The following is a 22395-nucleotide window of genomic DNA, read 5'->3' on the forward strand; positions in this document are numbered from 1 at the left end:
TTGAGTGTGTCCATTCTGGGCGATCAGATTCGCCGATAAAAAGGCGAAGCGTGCGTCACCTCTTGTATGTTAATCCAGCTCGAAATTTCGGTGGGAAAGGACACGGAGAATACGTCACACCAAGATAAATCACATCGCCGCTGACATTTTAATTTTTACCAAGAATCGGAGGAGCGGGCAGGCAGACAGGCGATGTTTAGTTGCACGTGGAGTGACTCAAAAGTTCAGCCCATCGTGTGAGAATTGAATATTGCATTGCAAGTTCATTTTTTTTCGGCGCAGCGGAAGAGCGGCTAATTCCGGTGCTATGCGCAAAAGAAAGGACTGTGTGTTGTTGACAAAGGAGCGAGCGAGTGATACACAGCAGCGGCAAAGCAAAGCTACCCTCATAGGTGAGGACATTGCGATGCATCTCCACAACTCTCTTTTGGGCCGCCGCAGGATCAAAGGCAGCATCCGGAATTGCTTTACGTGTCGTGGGTTTTCTTCGCAGCCGGTCTTTGCCGCAAACAAGTAAACACGAGAGAGAGAGAGAGAGAGAGAGAGAGAGAGAGAGCTGCTTTGACGTCGCTGCTGCAACAACAGGCTAATCTAATTAGCAATATCGCAAGGAGCTGGGCCATATTTCAGCTCTTTGCGAGAGCGACGCCTTAATATCATCAAGCTAATCAACGGGCAGACGCTCCTTGGGCAGCATAATGAATGAGACGACGGCTCTATTACAGTCGGCGGCCGCCCCGAATATGCAACAACACACCTCTAGTGTGCACATACGCTCTCACCTATATATGCAGAACGGGTTTTACTCCGCCTTGATCTGATGGAAATTGTGCAGGAAGCGGCGTCGATGACGACAAAAACGTACAGTGATTAGCACAGATCTGCTTCTTAGACCGTACATGACGGTAGAAAATTAGCTCGAAGCTATATTGGATCTATTTTTAGGCGTCATTCCATGCAGGTTGGGTCGCTAAAATTTGTCCTAATTTTTTCCCTCCTGTGAAAGTCATTGATTAAAACAAATTCCTCATTTAATAAGATTTTGGATATCTTGATTGTTCATCCATGTTTTGATTCAATACCTCACAATTTTGAGAGGTGCAAAAAATACTGAAATCTCTTTGTGCAATGTGGGGATTTCATTGCATCAGTTGATTTAGAAATGCTATCCACGGTTACTGATTGAAAATTAGCCAGTCTTGTTTCGAGCGGCAGTGGAAAATCAGTGATACTGCAATCTTTCACCCGGTACTTGTTGCGGCCTTGGTTTGTGCGAAATCGGCCGGCCAACCAACTAAAAAGCATGACTCACCGCGCCGGCTGAAAGTCGGCCGTGTGTGCGAGCGCGCGCGAAATCAATTAAAAGTGCGACTCTTTTCACACTGTGTCAATGTTTAGCTTGGAAAATGGTGCGAACGCGAGTGTAAGTGGCTTTAGAGGCGCGGACAAAGGGGCAGTTCCAGCGAACGCGGTGACTTGCATGATGCAACAACGAACAAGGAATACGAACTTCTCACTAGCGCTCGTCCAGTGCACAAACGCAATGTATTATGGGCACACTCACACTCACACACACTGGTAAGGACTCTCTCGCGTAATGTTATTATTCGCCGGCAGCCGCAGCATTTTGGCTCTCAGCCTGAATTGCTGCGGTGAAAGCTCGTTTTTGTCTCGCGACGTGCGGTTTCGTAACCGTGTCAGAAGTGACCATTTCCAACGCACAAACGACTTTCAGTTGCGCTGAATTTGTCAGTAGAGATTAGGGTGCAGTTGGTTTTAATTTGCACTCGCTGTTTTCAAGTGTGTCTTGTGACGTCAGAAATCAAGAGTCAAAACAAACAGGGTTTGTTTGTCCAAGGCCAGCAGCACGATAAAAATTCTGCATCGTTTATTTTTAGACTGCTTCTAGGTAAGAAGCTGACCCAACGCACGTAGGTTTCTTTGATAGTTTATTCAGTAAAATGCCATCCCAAGAATGCACAATTTGAAATTGCCAGTTACAGAGATCCATTGAACTGTGATGTCCGAATCGACGATACTCTCCATTTTATATTATTGGTTGTTTGGCTGTTGTTATCCAAAATTATAGGTTTGTGAAAGCACCAAAATCTCGTGAATAGTGCGCATTCCTTGAATATATCGAAATGCTCGCGGCCAGGTGGATGTGACTTTTTGTCAGAGGCTGGAAAAGTCAGCCTGTTTCTTTTTCCTACTCATTAAATGCGAAACCCTTCAGTTTTAAGCCGTTGCTAATTCCCGCTTGAAAAGATTCCCACGACCGGCAGTGCTCGTTTGCTTGCAGCGGATTTCTCCGTTTCGCTGCAAAAGCGGGTGTGTGTGATTATTATTGAACTCCGCCGACTCATTTCTCATTCGCTCGCATTCACGACGGTGAAATAATAATTTGCCAGAGTATCGGCTAGCGTTTCGTGAGAGAATTCGCGGTCGCGCGCGGGCGGAGAGGCATAAACCCGGCAGCTCGGACCTTAATTAGAATATTATACTTTTGCAAGTTTGTGCGCGCGGCTGGTGGGAAAAGAGCGCCCAATAAAAGATGAAAACATTATTGTGTGTTGCTGATTAATTGGCCGTGGTGGCGCAAAACAAATACGCAAATTGAGTCACGAGCTGCTTTTGTTCCGCTGGCATTCAATTAGCCATACTGCTTTGCATGTTCCATTTTGTACGGTGCGCGCACTTGGCCTCCTGCTCGTCGTTTACGACGCCGATCTGATCAGTGCAAAATCGGGTGGAAATCCAATAAAAACACTTCGTTTCGTTGGCGTTTTGTACAGCCACTTATCAGGTTAATGAATCACGGATTTTCGTTATTGTCGTCGTAAAATGTAAATTACAAATTTAAATGACGTGTTTTCTTAATAAAAGAGAAACAAGAAAATCTAAAAAAGACTGGCTCCCACGCATACGGTTTTTATTCTGTATTGAAAATAAAAGGTTGAAAAATATGAGCAAAGAAATAACTGAAAGGATCTTTTAGTGGGAACGATTTCTATAAATTGTAGAAAATGTTTCACCGTGAGCACTTTTATTCAGGTTTTGCTTTAGTTATATGAGCATTTCTTTGAAATTAATATTGTTTCTGCCGATGTCCACATAATGATTTATGCAAAACGGTTTTGGACCACGCCTCGTCAAAACTTTTGTGATGCCACTTTGTCAGCTCTGGGATATCTGTGCGTGCAGCCTAGAAATTCCGGGTTCAAAAGGTCAAGAGCCTATTTGCGCAGCTAAGTGTCTGTCTAGCAATGCGATTTGTCCCGAGCAGGGTGGTGCAACACAGCGCAGCGTAATTATCTTGTAAGTTTTCGCGCGCGCCTTCTCAACCCGTCCGATTTATTGCTGCAAGAAGAAGTGCATTTTGTCGGCGAACAAGAAGAAAGAGAAGAAGATAGGAGACAAGGAAAAGGCCGAGGCAGCGAGCGAGCGAGCAGAGAGAGAGAGAGAGAGAGAGAGAGAGAGAGAGAGAGAGAGAGAGAGAGAGAGAGAGAGAAGAGTTAATTATCGCAGCCAGTCATCTGGAAATAGCTTCGCCGTAAATTCACTTCGGCTTGATAGCGCTGATAAAATTCAGGGTCGGAGGTCGGCCGCCCTCAGGTCTGGCTGCCCTCGGAGATGATATAGTTTAAATTGCTCGCCGGCACGACTCTTCGCTTTTAATTTCGGATTCGGAAGAGTTATGGACCGCTGTTGCGCGGACAAGCAATTTTTTCCAGCGTTTGACACGTGTGTGTACGAGCCATGCATCATCATTACTATGATTCGCCTCGGATTTCTTAATTCTATTTAATGACGGTTGAAATTGGACTCGATTTTCCCATAAATTTTCTGCCCCGCTCTCGCCGATCGGAAAACAAATAGAAGAGAGCAACATGGCCGGCGGCTGTCAGAAGGTCAGGTATTTATTGTCCAACTCGCCAGAGTTCACCACCTTGGGAAAAGCAGCCAAATTGAGCCTCTCATTTCGAATCGGTTTGGTGCTCTAGACGTCATTAAGAAGATCTATTACAATTTAAGTAGCTATTTTAAGATCTAGTCCAGCAGCCCAAAAGTAAAAATTAAAGTTTTTTACAGATTGGAATTCCACTAATTATTTAATTTGGATTAGATTCAAAAGATGAGCTCCAGTCTGAAACTCCCCTATATGGGATGGAATCCGAGCCGCAACGAAAATGAGCCAATGTATCATATTTATGATACGGCCAAATAATATGATACATTTCCGCAATTGTCTGAGGGCCGAGCAATTTGGCCTCATTAGGCGGGAGAAGACTGCACAAATGCGCGGGGAGGGCAGGCGGGGAGAAAGACTCGTAATAAATCTCGCCATCTGCAGCATCGCAGGCAGCGAGCGGGGCGTGGGAAAAACAAAGCCGCGCGCGACTTGAAGAAAAATTGTGCGCGATCGAGATGATTTTTTCGCTTGATCCGGGTTCGATCCTTGGCTGATGAGCTGGAATTTCTCGTCGCTGTAATAATGATCTCAAAGGGCTAATAACAAGGCTGCCACACCAATTATTGTTATGTGTATCTCTCCTCTCTCGCTCTCTCTCCCTCCGCGAGAGCGCAACGATTAAAGAGTCTCCGATTTTCAGTTTCTTACTCATCCCGCTGTTTATTTATTGCTTCTTTATGCGAGCGTAATCATTTTCAAGAACTGGAGGCTGCTGCTGCTGCAGAAACGGGGTATTTATGTGCACGAGTATGCATATGTAAGTATCGTTTTCCCGCATGGCTTCTTTATTTTACTCTCGGCCGAGTGGAGAGGATTCATCTCTCGATTGCCAATGGTTATCGCTCCAAGGTCTGCGCAAAAAACGGATGATTTCAGAGTTGTAAAGAGAGATAGATGCCTCGACTGGAAAACGTACAGCATCAATCACGCGGCGGATTGATCGCCTGATTGGTTCAGCTTAAACCATTAACCGAGGGCAAAAACAGATTCAAACAAGACTAGAAAATTAAAAATTAATGAAGGCTTTCAGGAAGAAATACTTCTTGATCTTCAAATTAGAGATGATTTGGCTTTGCAGGACAACAATGGGAAATAACGAATAAGACACTCCTGGTTTATTTAAGCGTAACCCAGCAAGGATCACAAATGATGCATTGTTGAGTAACAAGCCGATTTTGTTTTTTATGTGAGAAAAAGTGGCTGCAGCCCGAGTTAAATTGGACAATTTTACCGTCAGAAGGGACAATAATGCATTCACCCGCCTCAGTCGGATGCAGCAATATTTTTTCCTTCAGCCTAAGAATAGAGCAACCACAGCCGGGTTGGCAAATAACGTGTATTTAAATCCATATCAGGGCGCGGGCGTGGCTGCCTGGCACAGACGGCGGCCCCTTGGGGGACGACGGCCCCCGCGGCGGCGGCAGCAGGCGGGCGTCCGACTCACCGGCCGGCCGGTCGGGGAATCACGCGACGTCCCCGCAGCAGTCGCGCGAAACGACCATTCACTAATGAGATTACCTCATTACCGCTCTCCTCGTGCTTTCTCTCGCTGCTGCTGCTGCTGCTGTGTATGCATGTACGGACCGTGTATGTGTGTGTGCACAGAGGCGGACGCAGACGGGCCGTAAAACACGCTGATGGATGGCGAAATGATTGCTGCACGCACGCCAACCCCTTGTGTGTTTGTGTTTTGCTAGCAAGAAAAGGAAGGAAAAAGACCCACGGGCGGCCGGAACGATAGAGAAAGGGTTGCGCCGCGCCGAGACAATGGGTGCGAGCAGACAAAGGCACTGATTTTTTCCTGGCTGCTGCGCCTCGGATGCTGGCGATCAAACGATCGGCCGACAAAACAATAGCTAGCTTGGTGGGAAGTGGAGCAGTCCGTTTTGTCTCTCCAATCGCTCTAGAAAACTTGATTGATTCCTGACAAAAATTTGCAAAAGTAATTGTCTCCATACCTATTTTTAGATTTTTAGCAACAGAGTTTTTAAGCCACGTTTGACTCATTTGCATAATAATTTATTTCCGGATATGTATGGTGCTTACAATATGAGCGAGAAGCACGATTATTCTTTTAAGCTTTTTACAATATAAGCAGAAAAATAAAAATATTCTCTCAAACCACAAATCTCTGGGCACCCGAAAGACTAATGAAGCACAAAATTATATTTAATTAGTTTAATTGCCACTCTCACCTTCAGATCGTGATAAGCCACAGGAAAATTAATAATAAAACCAAAGTTCAAAGTGATTTTTCGACAGCAGGGTTTCAAGCAAGTGCGACCACACAAAACGCTCGCTTCCTATTTAACGTCGCTAATTGGCATAATTATGAGAATGACGTCGGGCAAGCGGACGACAGAACAAACGGGACCGAGAAGGAGTCGCGCGAGAGCGGATTGATGCACGGAAAGGAAAAGCACTTCCGCCCGCCCGCGTGCAAAGTGGCCCTTAATGAGCGTTTAATTGGTGCGCACGTGGCGTAAATACATGGACGTGCCACCTTTGCCACCTTGTAACCACACCACTCCGTGTATAATTTGCGCGCGCGCCGCGCATAAGCAGGCGCACAGCGATATGCCAATTTGGCAAGATGAGAAATTTAAAGGCGATTATTTAAACTACTACTTCATTTAAAAAATTCGATTGAGTTGCAAAAAAATTGTATTTGAGCAGCAAAAAATACAATCCACCGTCGATGCAAGAAAATCATCGCGTGGAATGCAATAAAGTTAGTTTAGCCAAAGTGTGCGGAGAAACACATTTTAATAGTTGCAGCAGTGAGAGTTTCACCCCAGCCCAATGGCGAAGTGGCCCCGCCCCGCGATGGACCACGCGGAGTGCCTTCAAAGGCGCCGCCCCGAGCGAAATGTTGCGGTGTGTTCCCAACAGTACAACAGGAGAGGAGCAGCGAAAAACAATGTTTTGGGTGCGTGCGATTGTTTGTTTTCATTAGCATAATTCCCATTGACACGAACTGTCAGGGCTGAAATTTTGTGAGAAAACGTGTTTTCAAGGAGACTGTTCAAATGAACACACCTCTAAAGTTTGGCTTTTGAATTTTTTATTTTATCACTGCACTCAATTGGCTAAATTTCGATTATTATCAAATTCCTGCGAATAAATATTTTTATCCAACTGTGTACACGCGTTAGCGACTCATAATTACATCATTTGTCTCATTTGAGCTGTTTACCGGCACAAAGTCACAGTTTTTGACAGAGCGCAGCCGTGTGTTATTAGCGCGGAATAATCCCGCTCGGAAGCAAAATAATTTGAGCCAACGCTAATTGTCTCGAATCCGCGAAAGATATATCAACGCCCTGTGACGACCCCGCAAATATAATTACAAACGCAGCCGCCCGAAAAACGATTAGCTGGTTGTTGCACGTTTTTCTTTTCGACGACGATGCATCAAGGGCCGGGGACCCGCAGCCAAATGGCATTCACGTGTTCCATTAAATCTAAAAGTTTGCCGTTTTATTGCAATTTCTTTCCCTGTGAATTTTTATCATACAGGCGTTCAGCTTTTTTGCACTTCAGCAGGAAAAAATTGTTTGCAGCTCGTGCAGATTTTTTTTAATACCACCACGGAAAATTATAAAAAGGAGTTGATGTGAATGAAAAAAACTTGTTTTGAAAAAATTTATGTCAAATCATAACCTCTCCCAATCACAAAAGTTAAATAAAATCTTAGCTGTATGGAACCAAGGCAGCAAGCACTTTCAAAGACACTCACCTGAAACAGAAAGAAAAAGTCACGTTAGTGAACGATAAGGTCAATCGGAATGGAAACGATCGGACGCAGGGATAATTAAGGAAAAGGGGAGTGTGCACACAATTTCGCGACAGCAAATTTAGCGCCATGACTTTTCGAAATTTATTCATACCCGGAGCGCAATTTTGTATTATTAATACCGGCGAGATAAGGCGGTGGCCATAAAAGTTATAATAGTGGCCATTATTCATATTAAGTGCGCGAGGGCCTCGAGGGCAGTCACCCTGGCGAGCGCCGTTTCATTTTACCAACTCGCGTCGCATATTGTACGTTATATATAAGATGGCTCTATTTATTTCTCCTCTCGAGCAGCAGCAACATTTGAATCCGAGTACCTTACGTGAAATAAGCACACGCGGTTGCAGGAAAAATGACGTCGCCCGCGTTAATCTGGCGAGCCATCTACTACCGCTTTTGCGCGCTGCCCTATCAGCAATTATTTATCGCGCTTTTTATGCACTCCGCTGCATATTTAATCCGGCAGCGTGCATTGCAATATTGTGTGTATTATAAGGGCCGCACTGGTCGGCCCGGCGGCAGTAATTGCTAGGTGACATTTATTCATTCACACCGCACTTTCTAACGCCAGACCTTTAGAACCTTGGCTCCACGGAGTTGGCAGCGGAATTGTATCAACTATAGTGTCGGCCTTTTTTCAAACAAATCCACTTTCAATCGGTTGCCACACCGAAAGTGAATTAAATTAAAACCTTGCAGTTTCATTAGTGTCATTTGGTAGCTGGTCAATGAAATAAGTGGCTGGAATCATTGCAAAATTTAGGCCATTGAATTTAAAATTAAAAAATGAGACAGGAAACTTCATTTTTTCTAATTTAAATGCGACATTTCATAGGAAAATAGAAAGTTTATCAGTTTTTGCGATTTAGTCAAGTCGGGCGGGCAACAGTTTTACTTTCTGGTTTTCTCATTTGAAGTAAAAATGTGAAGCCAAAAATGGATTAATGAAAATTTGTAGCTGTTAAAAATGCATATATGACCAATTACCAAATATTAACACCTATATATAAACTCTGCCAAATATATTTTGAAACTTGCAGATACTCAGTAAAACTGTGACAAATTTAATCATTTATTTAACTCTTTCCCATAACTTTTTGTTAGGCTTGGAACGAATTTATTCCTCATCTTAACTTCAATTCCATTTGCAAAGTTAGTTTAATTATTATTCCAAACGAAATTATAAATGCAAGTCTCGGAATCGCTTTGGTGAGCTTGTTTAATCGCCTCTTGCACCATGGAGGCTGATTGTATTCAGATGAAAGAATTGGCCGAGATGAGATGCGCTTGTTAACGACGGCGAGAGAGTGACCGAGTTGCAGGCTCGCTAATAAATAATCCTTTCCCATGGGAATCGCCTCCGCCGCGCGCGGCTGCCACTTAGCGGACTATTCATCTGGCCGCTCGCTCGCTCGGCGCAAAAATGTAGCATAAATCTTTGTGCCCGGTGTGTGTCTCGAGCTGTTAAATATAATTGGCCTCACACAGATCAATTAATATTAGGTGCAGAGGCGAGCTACGATGCAAGAGCGCGGAGCGAGCGAGTGCACGCTCAACACAGCCCGCCGAGACTTGCAGGTTGCATGCAACAGCTGCAGGGCCGTGACAAACGAGCTCGCTTCTCAACTCAATTTTCCACCTCGACAGGCTTCGAAAGAAAATAAGCTTCTCGGGATCGTTTGGGTCGATTGAAAATTTACGGCTATTGTGTAAATGGCATATTTTTTTCCTAATTACGATTGATGACTATTCAAATTGCACCAAGGCAATTTTTGGCGAAAAATTAATTTAAAAACAGACACCCAGCCTTTTTATTTTGTGCAGGTATTAAAAAATCGAATTCGGCTACTCCGTCGTGGGAAGCGAGGTGCACCGTAATAAAATTGATTGCTTTTTGCGTTTCGCACGTCCCTGCTGGCAGCAGAGGCACAAAGGGCGGTCACACGGCAGATGCACCTCTCTGGCTCGGGTCACGACTCTGCGCTGCAATCCTTTTCGCTCGCCGTCCGTCCGTTTAACTGATTCTTTTTGCAGCCGCTCTGCTTTAATTACCCCGCGCGCTAACTAAGCAAGCAGCGCGCGATGCTCTCTGCCATCATGAAAAGAGAGGTGCGCACATAAATTTCGCCAGGCCAACGTCGTCGTGATCCAATTGTGCGCCGCGTCATGCCCTCTCGCCGTTGCCGCTGGATAATATCTCAATTGTGCGCGACGCAATTAGCGCGCCCAACGCTGCCGAGCTGCGCTACGAACACTAGACCATAATGAGACTCGGAATAGTTAGTTAGTTGGCTCAATATACGTTTATTGTAAAAGCTGCATTCACTTGAAGTGCATTTCTCTCAAGAAATCGAATTTTTAATTAACGAAGGAAAATCCTAACCCTCGCAAATTATGATTAATTGGTCTTAATTTGCGATTATTTTTAATAATGGAACTTCTAATTATTACTTTTTTAATAATACAATTTATCAACGGTTTGCGCCCAATCACTCTCTCTTTGCCTTTGACCGCAACTAATTCCTTTGAAGTCAACGCGGCAAAGGTTCACTACCGCAGTAATTAACAAATTAATACACGGCGGCGAAGAGGTCACTTGTTATTAATGTGTGCGAACCCGCGAAAAAGCGCTCCGACGCCGTAATTGATTAATTAAGCCCCGGATCATCGCAATAATCGATCAATCTATAGGTCGCTCTGACTCTAGAACCTCCAGCCAGGTATTTTCAACATATAAATTTCAACCATTTTTTATAGATGGCTTTCATTTATATTTTCAAAAATTTAGCAAGCAAAGGAATAATTAAATTTTACTATAAATTAAATAAATACCATGATTGTTTTAGATATATTTATAAATAAATAAAGTTCTGGTGATTTAAAGTGCAAAACTTTCAAAGTTATTATTTTTTACTAATGTGGCCGCCTCAGAGGTCTGGCGGCCACCACTTCGGCCGCATTGACCGGCGGCAGTACTCGAGATCCGGGTTCCCACGGCCAGGGCATGCGGCGATTTAACAACAAAAAAAGAGCTGAGGATGCGTGTGCTGTGTGTACATACACGTATTTTGCTGCGAGTATTGATAATGGACGCGCTGCAGACCAACAACTGATCTTTCAATCAATCCGCCCGCCTTGAAACGAGATGATGCGTCATTAACATTTCCAGTTCTTCCTCTCTTCTCTTTCTCGTTCCTTCGCATCAGACGCGAGCCTTTCAAATTTATCTACTCGCGGGCGGACGCTGCGGCCCCGATTCTCGTTATTAAGGGCTAATAAATGTCCAATCAGCCGGCAAAACAATTATTAATCATCGAGTGGCGGGCACAGAGCAAAGGCAGACAAGTCTCAAGCTGCGCGCTCATCAGCCCAAAATTTTATTGCAAGTGGAGCGCTAATCGGCGCCTGAGAAAAATCGTTTCGCAATTACGTGAGCGCAAAACTTGTTCACAACGAATCACCGAATTTTCAACTGCGTCTCGGAATGCTGCCTGCAAGCAAATTCCTAAATAGCATAAATACATATATAATCTCGTGCACTTTTTTCAATGGGGAAATAATTGGCGTCAAGGAGAAGGCTAGGATTCTATTTAATTTTTAATTCAATATAAGAGCTCTTCAGAAGTCTTTCAAGGCTAATCAGCGCTTATAACTCAGCGGCTATTAATAAATCATTCGCATCTACTTCAGAGGCATAAATTTCTAAACGGATCTTCCTAAACGACAGGCATAACGATTTTTCTAGATATCTGATTAGAAACGGTTTTGTGTACTGTTGTTCTCGCTGAAGGATTACAATTTTATAATTCAGGTGATAAAACACCATACTTTTAAGGAGGAAAACAAAATATGATTGAATTTGTTGCTCGAAATACGCTGGTTGAAATTTAATCAAAATGTAAGCTGTTTCTTTCGAATTAAGTCAAGGAATCAAGAGGTTTTTTAAAACAGAATCCTTAAGCTAATTGTTTGAGCATTTCTCCTACCGCTCATTCCCTGGTAAACATTACACGGATTGCTTTATAAAAAGAAAAATCAAAAATATTTTAAGAGAACCGCGGAGAGCAAGTGCTGCAAGCACTCTCAATTTGCATTACCACCAGCTCGAGAGTGCATTTTAACGAAGCAGGCGATGAATAATTAATGAACCACCGGCAGCTTAGTAAATATCGGCGAGAAAACAACTCAATAGGGACGAGAGATGCCACCCCTGCGCTGCATATACACGCAACGCCAGCGGAGAGAACAGGTATATTTACTTAACTCTCGTTGCAAATAACAACAATAAAAGCAAATAGACTTTTCTTCTTCTTCTCCGCGAACCGGTCCAGCTTGGCTGCTGCCGCTGCGACCACTCTGGATATCGTCAAAATGCTCTGGAGCAGTTTCTTTATTCTTTTGTGTATAAATTGTCTCAAGGTCCCGGCAGGCGCCTTGTCTCTCTTTACGTACGCCGGTCAGTCGGTCCGTCGTCCGGACCCATTTTTTGCTCGACCCAGTGCCTTCAGGGCTGCCGCGAGGAACGGGTTTGGCCGCGGCCAGCCCATCGTCGGCCGCCGAACGCGCACGACCTCGCAGCCACTTTTGGTCCAGCCACAGCCTTTCCCAATCGCTGGCGTGTTGGCAACCCACCGCTGAGGTATACTTGCACACGTGTGCCGCCGAAACGGGAAACGCGGACATGTGGAAAATGTGGACTCAACTCAGTGTCAACAATATCGGTCTATTAAAATATCTTTGCAAAATGGTTCTGGTGTATTTAGATACGTTCAAGTCTAAAATCTGTCGTATGATGAACCGTTGTTTCGAATCAGCACTTCGTTAAAAGCAGCAACCTTGAATTTCACGAGTGTCACCATTCTAAAGAAACAATGATAATTATTATTAAAGTAGAGCCAACATCTAAGAACATTTTGCATCGCTGACTATAGCAAGAGTGGTTCATTAAGTTGTTTGTGAAATTTAGCAGTAACTCATCTCTACAATGTGCAATAATGAAATTAGGACCAAGGACAGTTAAATTTCAGATAGTTCCAAGTTTCTCGAAAAAAAATAAACAGTTATGTTAATGATTTTTCGCTTGATTTCGATCACTCTCGTCGCCCTATGTATCAAAAACTAACTTTCCGTTTTCAACTCTCTGGAAGCTTTTATAATTGTTCAAATATTATGTAAAATTGTTTAACTTACATGGTTAATTTAATTTATAGTTCAAATTGACGACAATCGTTCATTTTTTTCAAAGGAGGACAAACTATGTACATTTGAACATAATATATATACAGTAGAAAGGACAGTTGATGCCCAATAATAATTTTTGGGATCATTGTTTTTTAAATTAATCCAAAACAATCGGCGTAAGAGCAGTAATCATGGTTCGTGGACGTGGCGACCGATTCATAAAATTTACACAGTGCACTCGAATTCTTTAACATGTAAAATTTATTATTTGCAATGTTCTTGTCCTTAAAAATTTGATCAGAGCAAATTTTTGAAATTTTTATTTTCCAGATGCATAACCAGAGTGGTGCGAAATGAAGTTAGGCCACCGATCGACGTGCGCGCTGCACTTGTTGCCTATCTACGCCAATTCATGACTGCAGCAAACCAAAAGGGAATAATATCGTTTTTCGGCCGTTATGTCGAACAAAATGCCGATGCAATCATGAGAGGTCGGGCATCAAACGGATGCGATCGAAAGGTCTTTTATATGAACGAATTGAGTGTTTTATTTTGTCGGCGGCGGCTGTCACGAGGCGGCGATGATGCATCGACAATCAATTTTCCACATCTGAAATCTTTGTTCTCACGGAGCCCAGAGCCAATGAACCTTGGTAGCATTTTTTCGTCTCAAATCTGCGTGCAGACCGACTAAAAAACTGTAGCAAACTCCGAGGAGGCATTCAAGTAATTGGTAGAATTGTTAATGGACTGAGTGAGCACTTCCATCTATTCGAACAACATCAACATTCTGGGAAAGTACAGCCAACACTTTTTACCTTTAGCAGCAGAGTAAAAATACAATCCTATTACAAACAAAAACAGGTCCATAAAGTGCGAAAAGAATCTGAAGCACTCGAGTCGCGATTTGGTTGCGCAAAGAGAGCATCAAAAAGGATTTGATGCTCGAAACGATCGGGACAAAGCGATGGAGAGAGCAAGAGAGTAGCTCGCCAGAGAGCAATAACTGTCGCCTGATCGAGGGTTGCTTGCTGCTTCTGTGTACTCGGTACAGATGGCTGCTTGCTTTCTCTCTCTCTCTCTCTCTCTCTCTCTCTCTCTCTCTCTCTCTCTCTTCCTTTACATGCGCACTCCTTTTTTTTAAAGATCCCGCTTTTGTCAAGTAGCCGACTGAAAGAAGAAGACGCTCGAGCTGGCGACGACGCCGCCACCGCCACCGCCGCCGCCGCAGCCTTGACTTTTTTGAGCGAAAAGTTTACAAAAGCGCAGGTGGGGAGATAGTCGGCCAGAGCTTTTTGAACTTGAAGGCAGCAGCAGCATCAGAAGCACCACTACACCAGCTCTCGTCCGCTTTTGTAATGGAGCACAAGAAGTAAAGTACACCATCGCATCGATTTCGAGGCAGGCAAAAAGAATAACAAGATCGAGCGAGAGAAAGAAACGGCTTCCTTCACATCATTAAAGGAATTATGCGCTCGGCAGCAGCAATTTATTTGGATTAGCCCGCTCTTTGACACTTATAGCTGCCTTTTTCACTCTCAGATAAACGATTGTAAAGACGCGCGCGGTCGATTCCTTTAGAGGGCCTCGTAGCGGGCCCAATGACACAATTCTCACTGGCCCATTCACCCTGAGGAATGCCATACAACTGAAGAGCAGGAAGCGGTATTCATTTCACTTTCAAAACTCAAGAGAATCAATAAAAACGATTTTTCCATTTATTGCTTTGAGGAATTATTCAAACACAAAAGTAAACTGTAATAAATTTGTGCACGGTTTTTCCAAAGAAATATTTTCCTTTGTTAAAATGAGAGGATTTATTTAATAAAGATTGCACCTCTTTCCTCAACATCTACTTCGCTCGAATTTTACCGAAAAGCTAGCATTTATTTCAAGGGCTTCAAACAAAATTTGAAGTGGTCAAGGTGTTTCCTCGGTTCGTTTGAGAATCATCACAACTCGTTCACCTTGCCTTCTAATTTTAATAAAAACTCATCGTTTCGGCAAAAACGGCGGACGGGACGTGTCAGAGATTCCCACGGCAAACAAACAACCGTTCAACGAGACAATCGTCAGCTGCTAAAACCGTACGAAATCGTGCATATCGCCCAGGGCGGCTAACAAGTTGCGGCCCTGCCCGAACGTGCATGCACTTGACTTGCACACCCAAACTTTCCATGCCAGAATGCCATTAACTTTTCCACACGCATTGACCATAGCTGTAGAGCTCTTCGGAAATTAACGAGATCAACTGGTGGCCGAGGCGAGCGGCGAGTGGAGCCCACTTATTAGCTCGCGATTGGCAAATCACGCGACAAACAAATTCATTCATTCTCCCGACGATGGAACTCGCTCGCTCGCGGCCTTCAAGTGGGCGGCTCGGGGCGAAAACACGACTCAATTGAATCCTCGCTAAAACTTTCATTGATTGTTTAGATATCCTTTATTGCCCGTATCATCGCAATAGTCCGTGCATTTTTGGTCACATTAAACGTGCAGTAGATAAATGGAAAATTTTTCTACATGCAAGCTTTGCAGCAACAAATCATTACCACGAAAATTTTAAATTAAATTGAAAGCTAAATCAAAATGAGGAGCAATGCAAGGTGGAAGTAAAAAACAATTACAAAAAATTGGACCTAAAACGAAATCAATTAGAGAAAAAAATTCAGGTCTACGGGGATTTGAGAGTTTGAGTAGATGTGCAACTTATTTAGAAAGAAGTATGATTTATTACTAATTCCAGACAATTGATGATCAAGACCCCCAAAATTTTTTTCAAAATCAAAGTCACAAATCCTCACATGTTTCAAATTCGAAAGCCAGAAAAAGGGGAGAAAAATATAGGAAAAATAGCAATCACATCAATTCTCTTGTATTTTGTCAAGAGCTTTTGTTGCTAGGGTCAGTGCTCCCAGTCCCTTGAAAGAATGAACTAATAATTAGTTATAGTGGTGAAAATTCAGCCCCTTGTAGATAAAAAAAGTACATTTTGATTAATCATGGACGTTACACTTGGGACCTTTTAAGGGCCGGCCTAAAAAAGGACCAAACATAGTTTGAAATGGAATGGAACGAACTTTAATTTGTAAATCGAATGCATTTCAGTCTTAGGAACAATCAGAATGAATGGGCGGATTTTCTCTGGGTAAATTTGATACGTTTGTTACAAATTGTGTATCATTATTCGCTACTTAACAATTCAGCATGAACGCTACATGATTAAAATGCAAAAGTTTTCAAGGAATTAAAAATTACATTTAGAACGATCGTCAGTATCGCTAATTTTTAGCGTATCCCACGTGCGTCGACGGGCCTCTCTCTACCATCTGGGGGTTGGAAGTTGGAAATAATATTTCGAGAGTGGACAAACCTGCGCTATCGAAACAAACTGGCGGATTTTTTTGTTCTTGCAGATTTTCATACATGTCAAGTTTGTTACCAATTTAGGGCCATCTAAAATATCAGTAGTATTTGGAATGTAAAAGTTTTCAAGCAGATAAAGTGGGACACAAAAAACGATTAGCACAGCCCCGGCTGATTATCAGCGCATCCCACGTGTTTGGACGGGCCTCCCTTTTCCCGTTTGGGGGATAGGAAGTATTTTTTCGAAATTTTTGCTTAAATAGACAGACCTGCGTCGTTTGGTGTGCGGCGAGAGTCCTGCCGGTTGAGGCACAGGTGGTGCGGGCACAGGTACGGGGGGCATCTGCGGCGGCAGGTAGGTCGGCGGAGCCGCGTAGTGCGGCGGGCCGGCGTACGCGTACATTGTCCGAAGGATGAAACGAAAACGACGGGGGTTGGGACGAAGGGTAGACCGGCTCCAGTCGTCGTGTTATCTGGCTTGGGCGCGGGGCATGGCGGCCCCAAGGAACGAAACACCACTGCTGCTGCTGCTGCTGCTCGGCACTCGCTCCGCGCTCGCTCGCTCGCTCGCTCCGCCGGTCGATAAAAACACTGTGAGAGTTGCTGGCTTGCGTGCTGGCTGCGGCTGCTGCTGCCTGCTCGCGGCTTCGGCCTCGTCGGATGCTCGACTCGTACTCTCCGCTCGACGGCCCGCCCGCTGAGGCCGAGTGAGCGGCACCGCTTTTCCATAAGCAACCGCCGACGCTAACGCCATCGCTCGCCATCAGCTCGAACCCACCAGCAAATTTTTTTGGGAAACAATTTTAGACACTTGAGGTCGTTGATAACAAAAACAAGCATCAGATTTTTGGGGGAGTCATTCCTCTAAAATTTGGCTCGCCTTCTTTTGTCCATAATAGGTGATTTTAAATTGTTTCCAAATGATTTGGAGAATTGGTCTGAACGACTGGAATTTTGGTAATGGTTTTTACTAATGAATTTTTAACAATCATGATTCAACAGACTTTCAGAAAAGTTGTATGGACAAATTCTGGGTCCTTCGAACAAATTCCAAATCCCATGTTTAAAATATATTCCATTTATTTTGTGGAAAAAAATTTAATAATACGAGTATATACGATAAAACCTGATATATAATATAGGTCTTATAAGTCGTAGGTCAAAGATATCTAAAGCGTCATAATAATGAACAAACTCCACGAATCAATTTGTTGAGAGTGGAATTCGACAGCTTAGTATTATATACTGCATTTTTGAATCCCAAGTAGGAATCCTATACAGCATAAATACAACTGGACTTGTGAATGGACGGTGAATGGTACAAATTTTAATCCTTCAGGGTGGCTGAACACCCAAAGGAAATAGGTCGTAAATTTAGTTTGTCAAATTCCATTGATAGAAAAATTTCCCCCAAAGAAAATCACCTTTTAAAGCGGCCTATTTAGTGAAGGCTTTCTGTGCGCGAGGATAACAAAAGTAAAATGATCCCTGCTCTCGGTGCCGCCGCCGCTGCTCGACGACGCTCGTCTTTATAAAACAATCGATTAGCAAATAATATCACCCGGTTGCCCTGGAGATTCGTCTTCTGTGTGCAGTGTGTCGGCGGCGGCAACGGAGGCAGCAGTCCCAGGACACTTGTTTTCCACTCGCCCGCCGACCGGCCGGCCCGACTGACTTCGTGATCGCGTGTAAAGCAAAAAATATCTGTCCGATTCGCGAAAAGGATAAACATTTTCGTTGATTTGCTCTCCAACTGAAATTACAGACAAACTGAGAACTACGCGACATACATTTAACGAGACACGTGTTTTTAAAACAAATCAACTTGAAACCATTTTTAGCCTGGATATCTGAAAATGCTGACTTTTGATGTCATCGGCAGCCTACAATGCTCGAGTGGCACTCGACGACGTGCAATTGGCAGCCGGCAAGAACGAGAATATTTCCCCTCCTGTATCAATGAGGCCAATATACACTCTAAGAAAGCTGCTGCTGGCACTCTCAAAAGTCAAACAAAAATTTCACCGCTGTGACAATACGGCTGACTTTCGCTAAAAAAAACACACGCCAAAAATTAAAAGTGTATTTGCAAAAAAAAATGGAAATCTGTCTGTCGGTGGCGGTGGCGTCCGTGTTATTGGATTAAAAAGTCAGCGCGGAAGAGTCATCCGTGCTCGAAATGATGAAAAAGCAACTGGCAATGAAATTCCGGGCCAAATTGATTCGTCGTCGCGCGGGACGTGTGCGTGCGCTCCGCCCGCGCGGCGGCCGCCCGGCGACAATGTAAATATGCACGCGGCGAAATATTTTTATTAAGCCGACGCACATGCACGTAATAATTTAGCCGAGTACATGTTGTGTACTGACTGCTGCTACGCTGCCGGGTGGCGGAATAACATTACCAGAGAGGCCCTTTTTATTTCGCCCCCTGCCTGCCTGCCTGCTCGGCTGATGGAGGGTGGGTCGGGTCGCCACCAACGGCCCCATCGCACAACGTAGATAAAAGACAGCTACCGGCTTGCTTTTGCATATATGTATATGCACCCAACAATTTATTGATGTTAGGGATAGAAAAATTGTCTCGGATATATATTCACTTTTTGAACTAAGAAGCTGTTGGTTGCTCGTTTGTTTGGAGCTTATGCTGGGCCCAGAAGAAACCATCCCTGCCTAGCGGGGGGGTCCAGGGTGGGCCCTGATGGAATAAGACCAAAGGTTTATTATACTATCCCTTGCCATTGTAGTGAGAGCAAGCAAATATGTCGGTCTTCTCGGTGGGTGCAAGCCGTCTGAAGAGACAACAAAATATATTGGGGTAGCCGGCAAGGCGCGCCTGCGAATAGTGCTTAAGAGCGTCGGGTGTAACCCTGGCAAAGTGCATCCCTGAACTTTGAGAGAATTTAAAAATATACCGACGGTCTCAATGTATATTCATTAATAAAAAAGCCAATTTTTATATTATTTTTATTTGAACTATTCTTGAGATAATAGAACGTCGTTTAATAAACAAATATTTATCCTTGTTAATCACCAAGAAGACATTCTAGTAACACAGATTATGCTTTTTTTAAACAAAAACCGAAGTTTTTTTAAATCTAAACCCTTATAGAATATTGCATTTTATTCATTTTAGTTTGAATAAATTATCAACTTTTAAAATCTGCAATAGACCTTAGAGAGTAACCTTTGCTTGTGTCACCGACAGTTCAATCTAATATTACAGTCTCACGTGCGACCAAAGTAGCATATATTATCTTACGATTCGAAATAAAAATCCTACGGAATGCCATTTTTGCCGAGGAGTGGCTTTGGGGGAGAGCAGAGCGCCCCAACGGCTTTTGCTGCCACACCATCTAGGGTGGAGTGTTATCTGGGGACGTGAGAGCAACGGCGGCGCATTTTGATAACATTTTCTGTTGCTTTGTGTGTCATACACCGCGCGCGACAATATCAACCCAGCAGGCCGTATGGTACACAGAGCCGCCCGCCGCCGGCAGCAGCAGAAGTCGAGGGAAAAACACGCGAGAATAAATTCCAGCCGCCCACGAGTGAGGAAGAGAGGGAACAGGGCTGCTGTGCGGAATTCCACGGGCCGTCCAGCGGACGCAGGGATGCTCTCCTCGCATTTTGAACTTTCCGCCATGAAGTAACTTACTTTTAACTGTTTCTAAAGGTAACATTGTCGTTGGCTCGAGCTGAGAATTTGTGGCTGTCAAAAAGCAAAAGAGACGGGACAAGAATTTATGGTCGAGAACACAATGATGAGACTTTTCTCCACACTTGGACAACATAATGACGCCGGGCCCGTATCACTGGCAATCATCTCGATAGCGTATTTATAAGTAACAATATTTCTCCTATCGATAATTTCGGTTCTCTCTGGCCAAGGTTACGAATTATTTCTCTTCTCACTCAGTCTGTGTCTCTACACGCTGAACTTTGGATCGGCCGGCCAGTCTCTCTGTGTGAGCGGGATGCTCCTCGCGGGGCCATGACCTGCGAGTGTGTGAGTGTGATTATAAATCGTCAAGCGGTGGATGGCTCACAGAACTGCGAATCGGCAGCAGCAGCAGCAGCAACCGCTCTGCAGTAACATCAGCATACTGTCACTTAGGATTAAAAAAACTAAAGAGTGTCCCAAACCTTTGATATGAGCTGAGTTGCAGAATGTTTTATTGGAAAATTCAGATCTCTTGCATTGCTATCCTGCTGCTTTCCATTTGTTTCTGAATCTGGGGCACAGCTGCCGACAACAAAGTGATCTACAATGACGAGCCTGGATGGATCTTAAAATAATTGTCTTGCTTGATTAAAAATAACTTTTTCTTTGTGAGTAAAATTGCATTTTTCCTGCGCTGTCGAGTAAAAGGTGTTGTCATTTTGTGACACACATTCCTACTTTGCACGAATGATACTCAACAAGCACCAACTGCTTATGAAGATTTTGCAAAAGTGCTATTTGACTTTTTGCAATTAGGAGTCCCGTATTGCAGGCGCTATATGTGGGGTAATGAGCAGAGCAGGCTGTCTCTCGAGCAACGTTGCTGCTGCTGTCTCTCTCTGGCTCAATTTATCGGCGGGCGCAGAGTATGTACCTATGAAGTCTCTTCTTTCCTTCTCGCCTTTGGCGTTACGTGTCACTCTTTTTAAACGCCGCACGCAGAAAGAGAGATCCATTAAAAATCCTCATTAATACCAGCGTTGTTTGTTGCACTGATCGCGCGCCGGTGAAAAATGGCGAGCACCTCGGACAGCGCGGACAGATTACTTTTATTCGCCATCAGCTCACCCGCCGCCACTAATGACCGACGGAATGCTGCGATATGCGCCAACTGACCCCGCAGGTACCTGGTTAAAATATTACCCGTGCATGAGAGCGAGCAACAATGATGCAAAATTACCAAATTACTTTGTTTTTCATGTTAAATAAGTAGAATTTAACTATTAAGATTAAAAAAATTCAAATCTAAATTTAATTAATCTTGTAAAAAAATTCTGTTTTTTTTTAACCTAAACAGCTTTTTCTGTGTCAAAATTAATGAAGTCAAGGCTGGCGTACAAATTAGCAGACAGTGACTTTTTCGTTGGGGTTAATTAAAAGGTTTTCATTTTTGAGGACTGGCGCATTTAAAAAATTCATGGTAAACCAGCTTTTTAAGGCCCCCGAGATTGACCCGTAGTTTTTCGCCACCCCTGCTATGGTCAACCAAAATTGGAAGGGAAAGGGAGCCTGTTCTAGAAGTAGATGCATATGTTCACGAGATACGCTTTTCTTAGTTTTTCAATACTTGATTTGTAAGAAAGTGACTTATCTCTCCTGCGCGAGTGACGAATGTGAATAAAATTATGTGATAAACCAGTTAATTTCTAGATTTCTACCATTTCTTAGACTGTGATCAGAAGAATTTTACTCTGTCTTAAGCCACCAACGCAAAAATGAGCATTGAACATTGATCTCCATTTATATTTTTGTTGCATGTTGCACAAATTTTGTGTATACTTCGTTCATTAAAAATGAACAAAACCAGTCATTCCAGAACAATAAAACAAATTTCACTTCCAAAACAACAGTTTTGCAAACGTTATAGTATAAAGATTTGAATCATTATTCCAAGGAATTTAAGGACAAAAAATACGCGACTTCCACGAAGTGCTGAAAACAACGAGACACACACGATAAGAAATTGTGCGGGTAGTCAATTCATCATCGTTTTGCGCCCGGACGATGACGGGCTAGAATCTGAATTCGGAATCCACTCTGCCAGCCCGGTGTTAGCGGCGCGCGCGCCTGATAAAACGTCCCATTGTCCTAAATGCCATTCTCGCGTCGCGCGGACAAAGCGGCCAATCGGTTAATTCCCGCAGGCCAACCAACTTTATCGCCGCCGATCGACTGCAAACTTCGGAGCGGACGCAAAAATCATTTTTCTCTCCGCCGCCGAAGCGCGCGATTTGATATGCGAGTCATGCAAGGCTGGAAAAATTTAATGACGGTCGATTTGTATGACTTTGCCTCTCAATTTTTTTCTCCGCCAGACTGGCTTAGCTGCATGATTTTCCCCGCAAACAACTATGAACG

At 43.7% G+C, this 22395-nt stretch overlaps 1 protein-coding gene across 4 annotated transcripts in view; it reads right to left on the reverse strand.

Moving 5' to 3' along the window:
- The window catches only part of tgo (Aryl hydrocarbon receptor nuclear translocator homolog tgo), a 79177-nt gene that overhangs the window by 37754 nt on the left and 19028 nt on the right, over positions 1–22395 (reverse strand). For 2 of the 4 annotated variants that reach the window (XM_065480940.1, XM_065480939.1), the window contains exon 1: positions 16586–16996. The exons of the other annotated variants lie outside the window; for them this stretch is intronic. In XM_065480940.1, coding sequence (XP_065337012.1) covers positions 16586–16719 — 134 coding nt within the window. In that variant the 5' untranslated portion in view covers positions 16720–16996. Of the gene's footprint in view, positions 1–16585; positions 16997–22395 lie in introns of those variants that run through there. 4 annotated transcript variants of the gene reach the window in all.

This window comes from Cloeon dipterum, chromosome 2, assembly GCF_949628265.1.
Source record: "Cloeon dipterum chromosome 2, ieCloDipt1.1, whole genome shotgun sequence".
NCBI classification, from domain to species: Eukaryota; Metazoa; Arthropoda; class Insecta; order Ephemeroptera; family Baetidae; genus Cloeon; species Cloeon dipterum.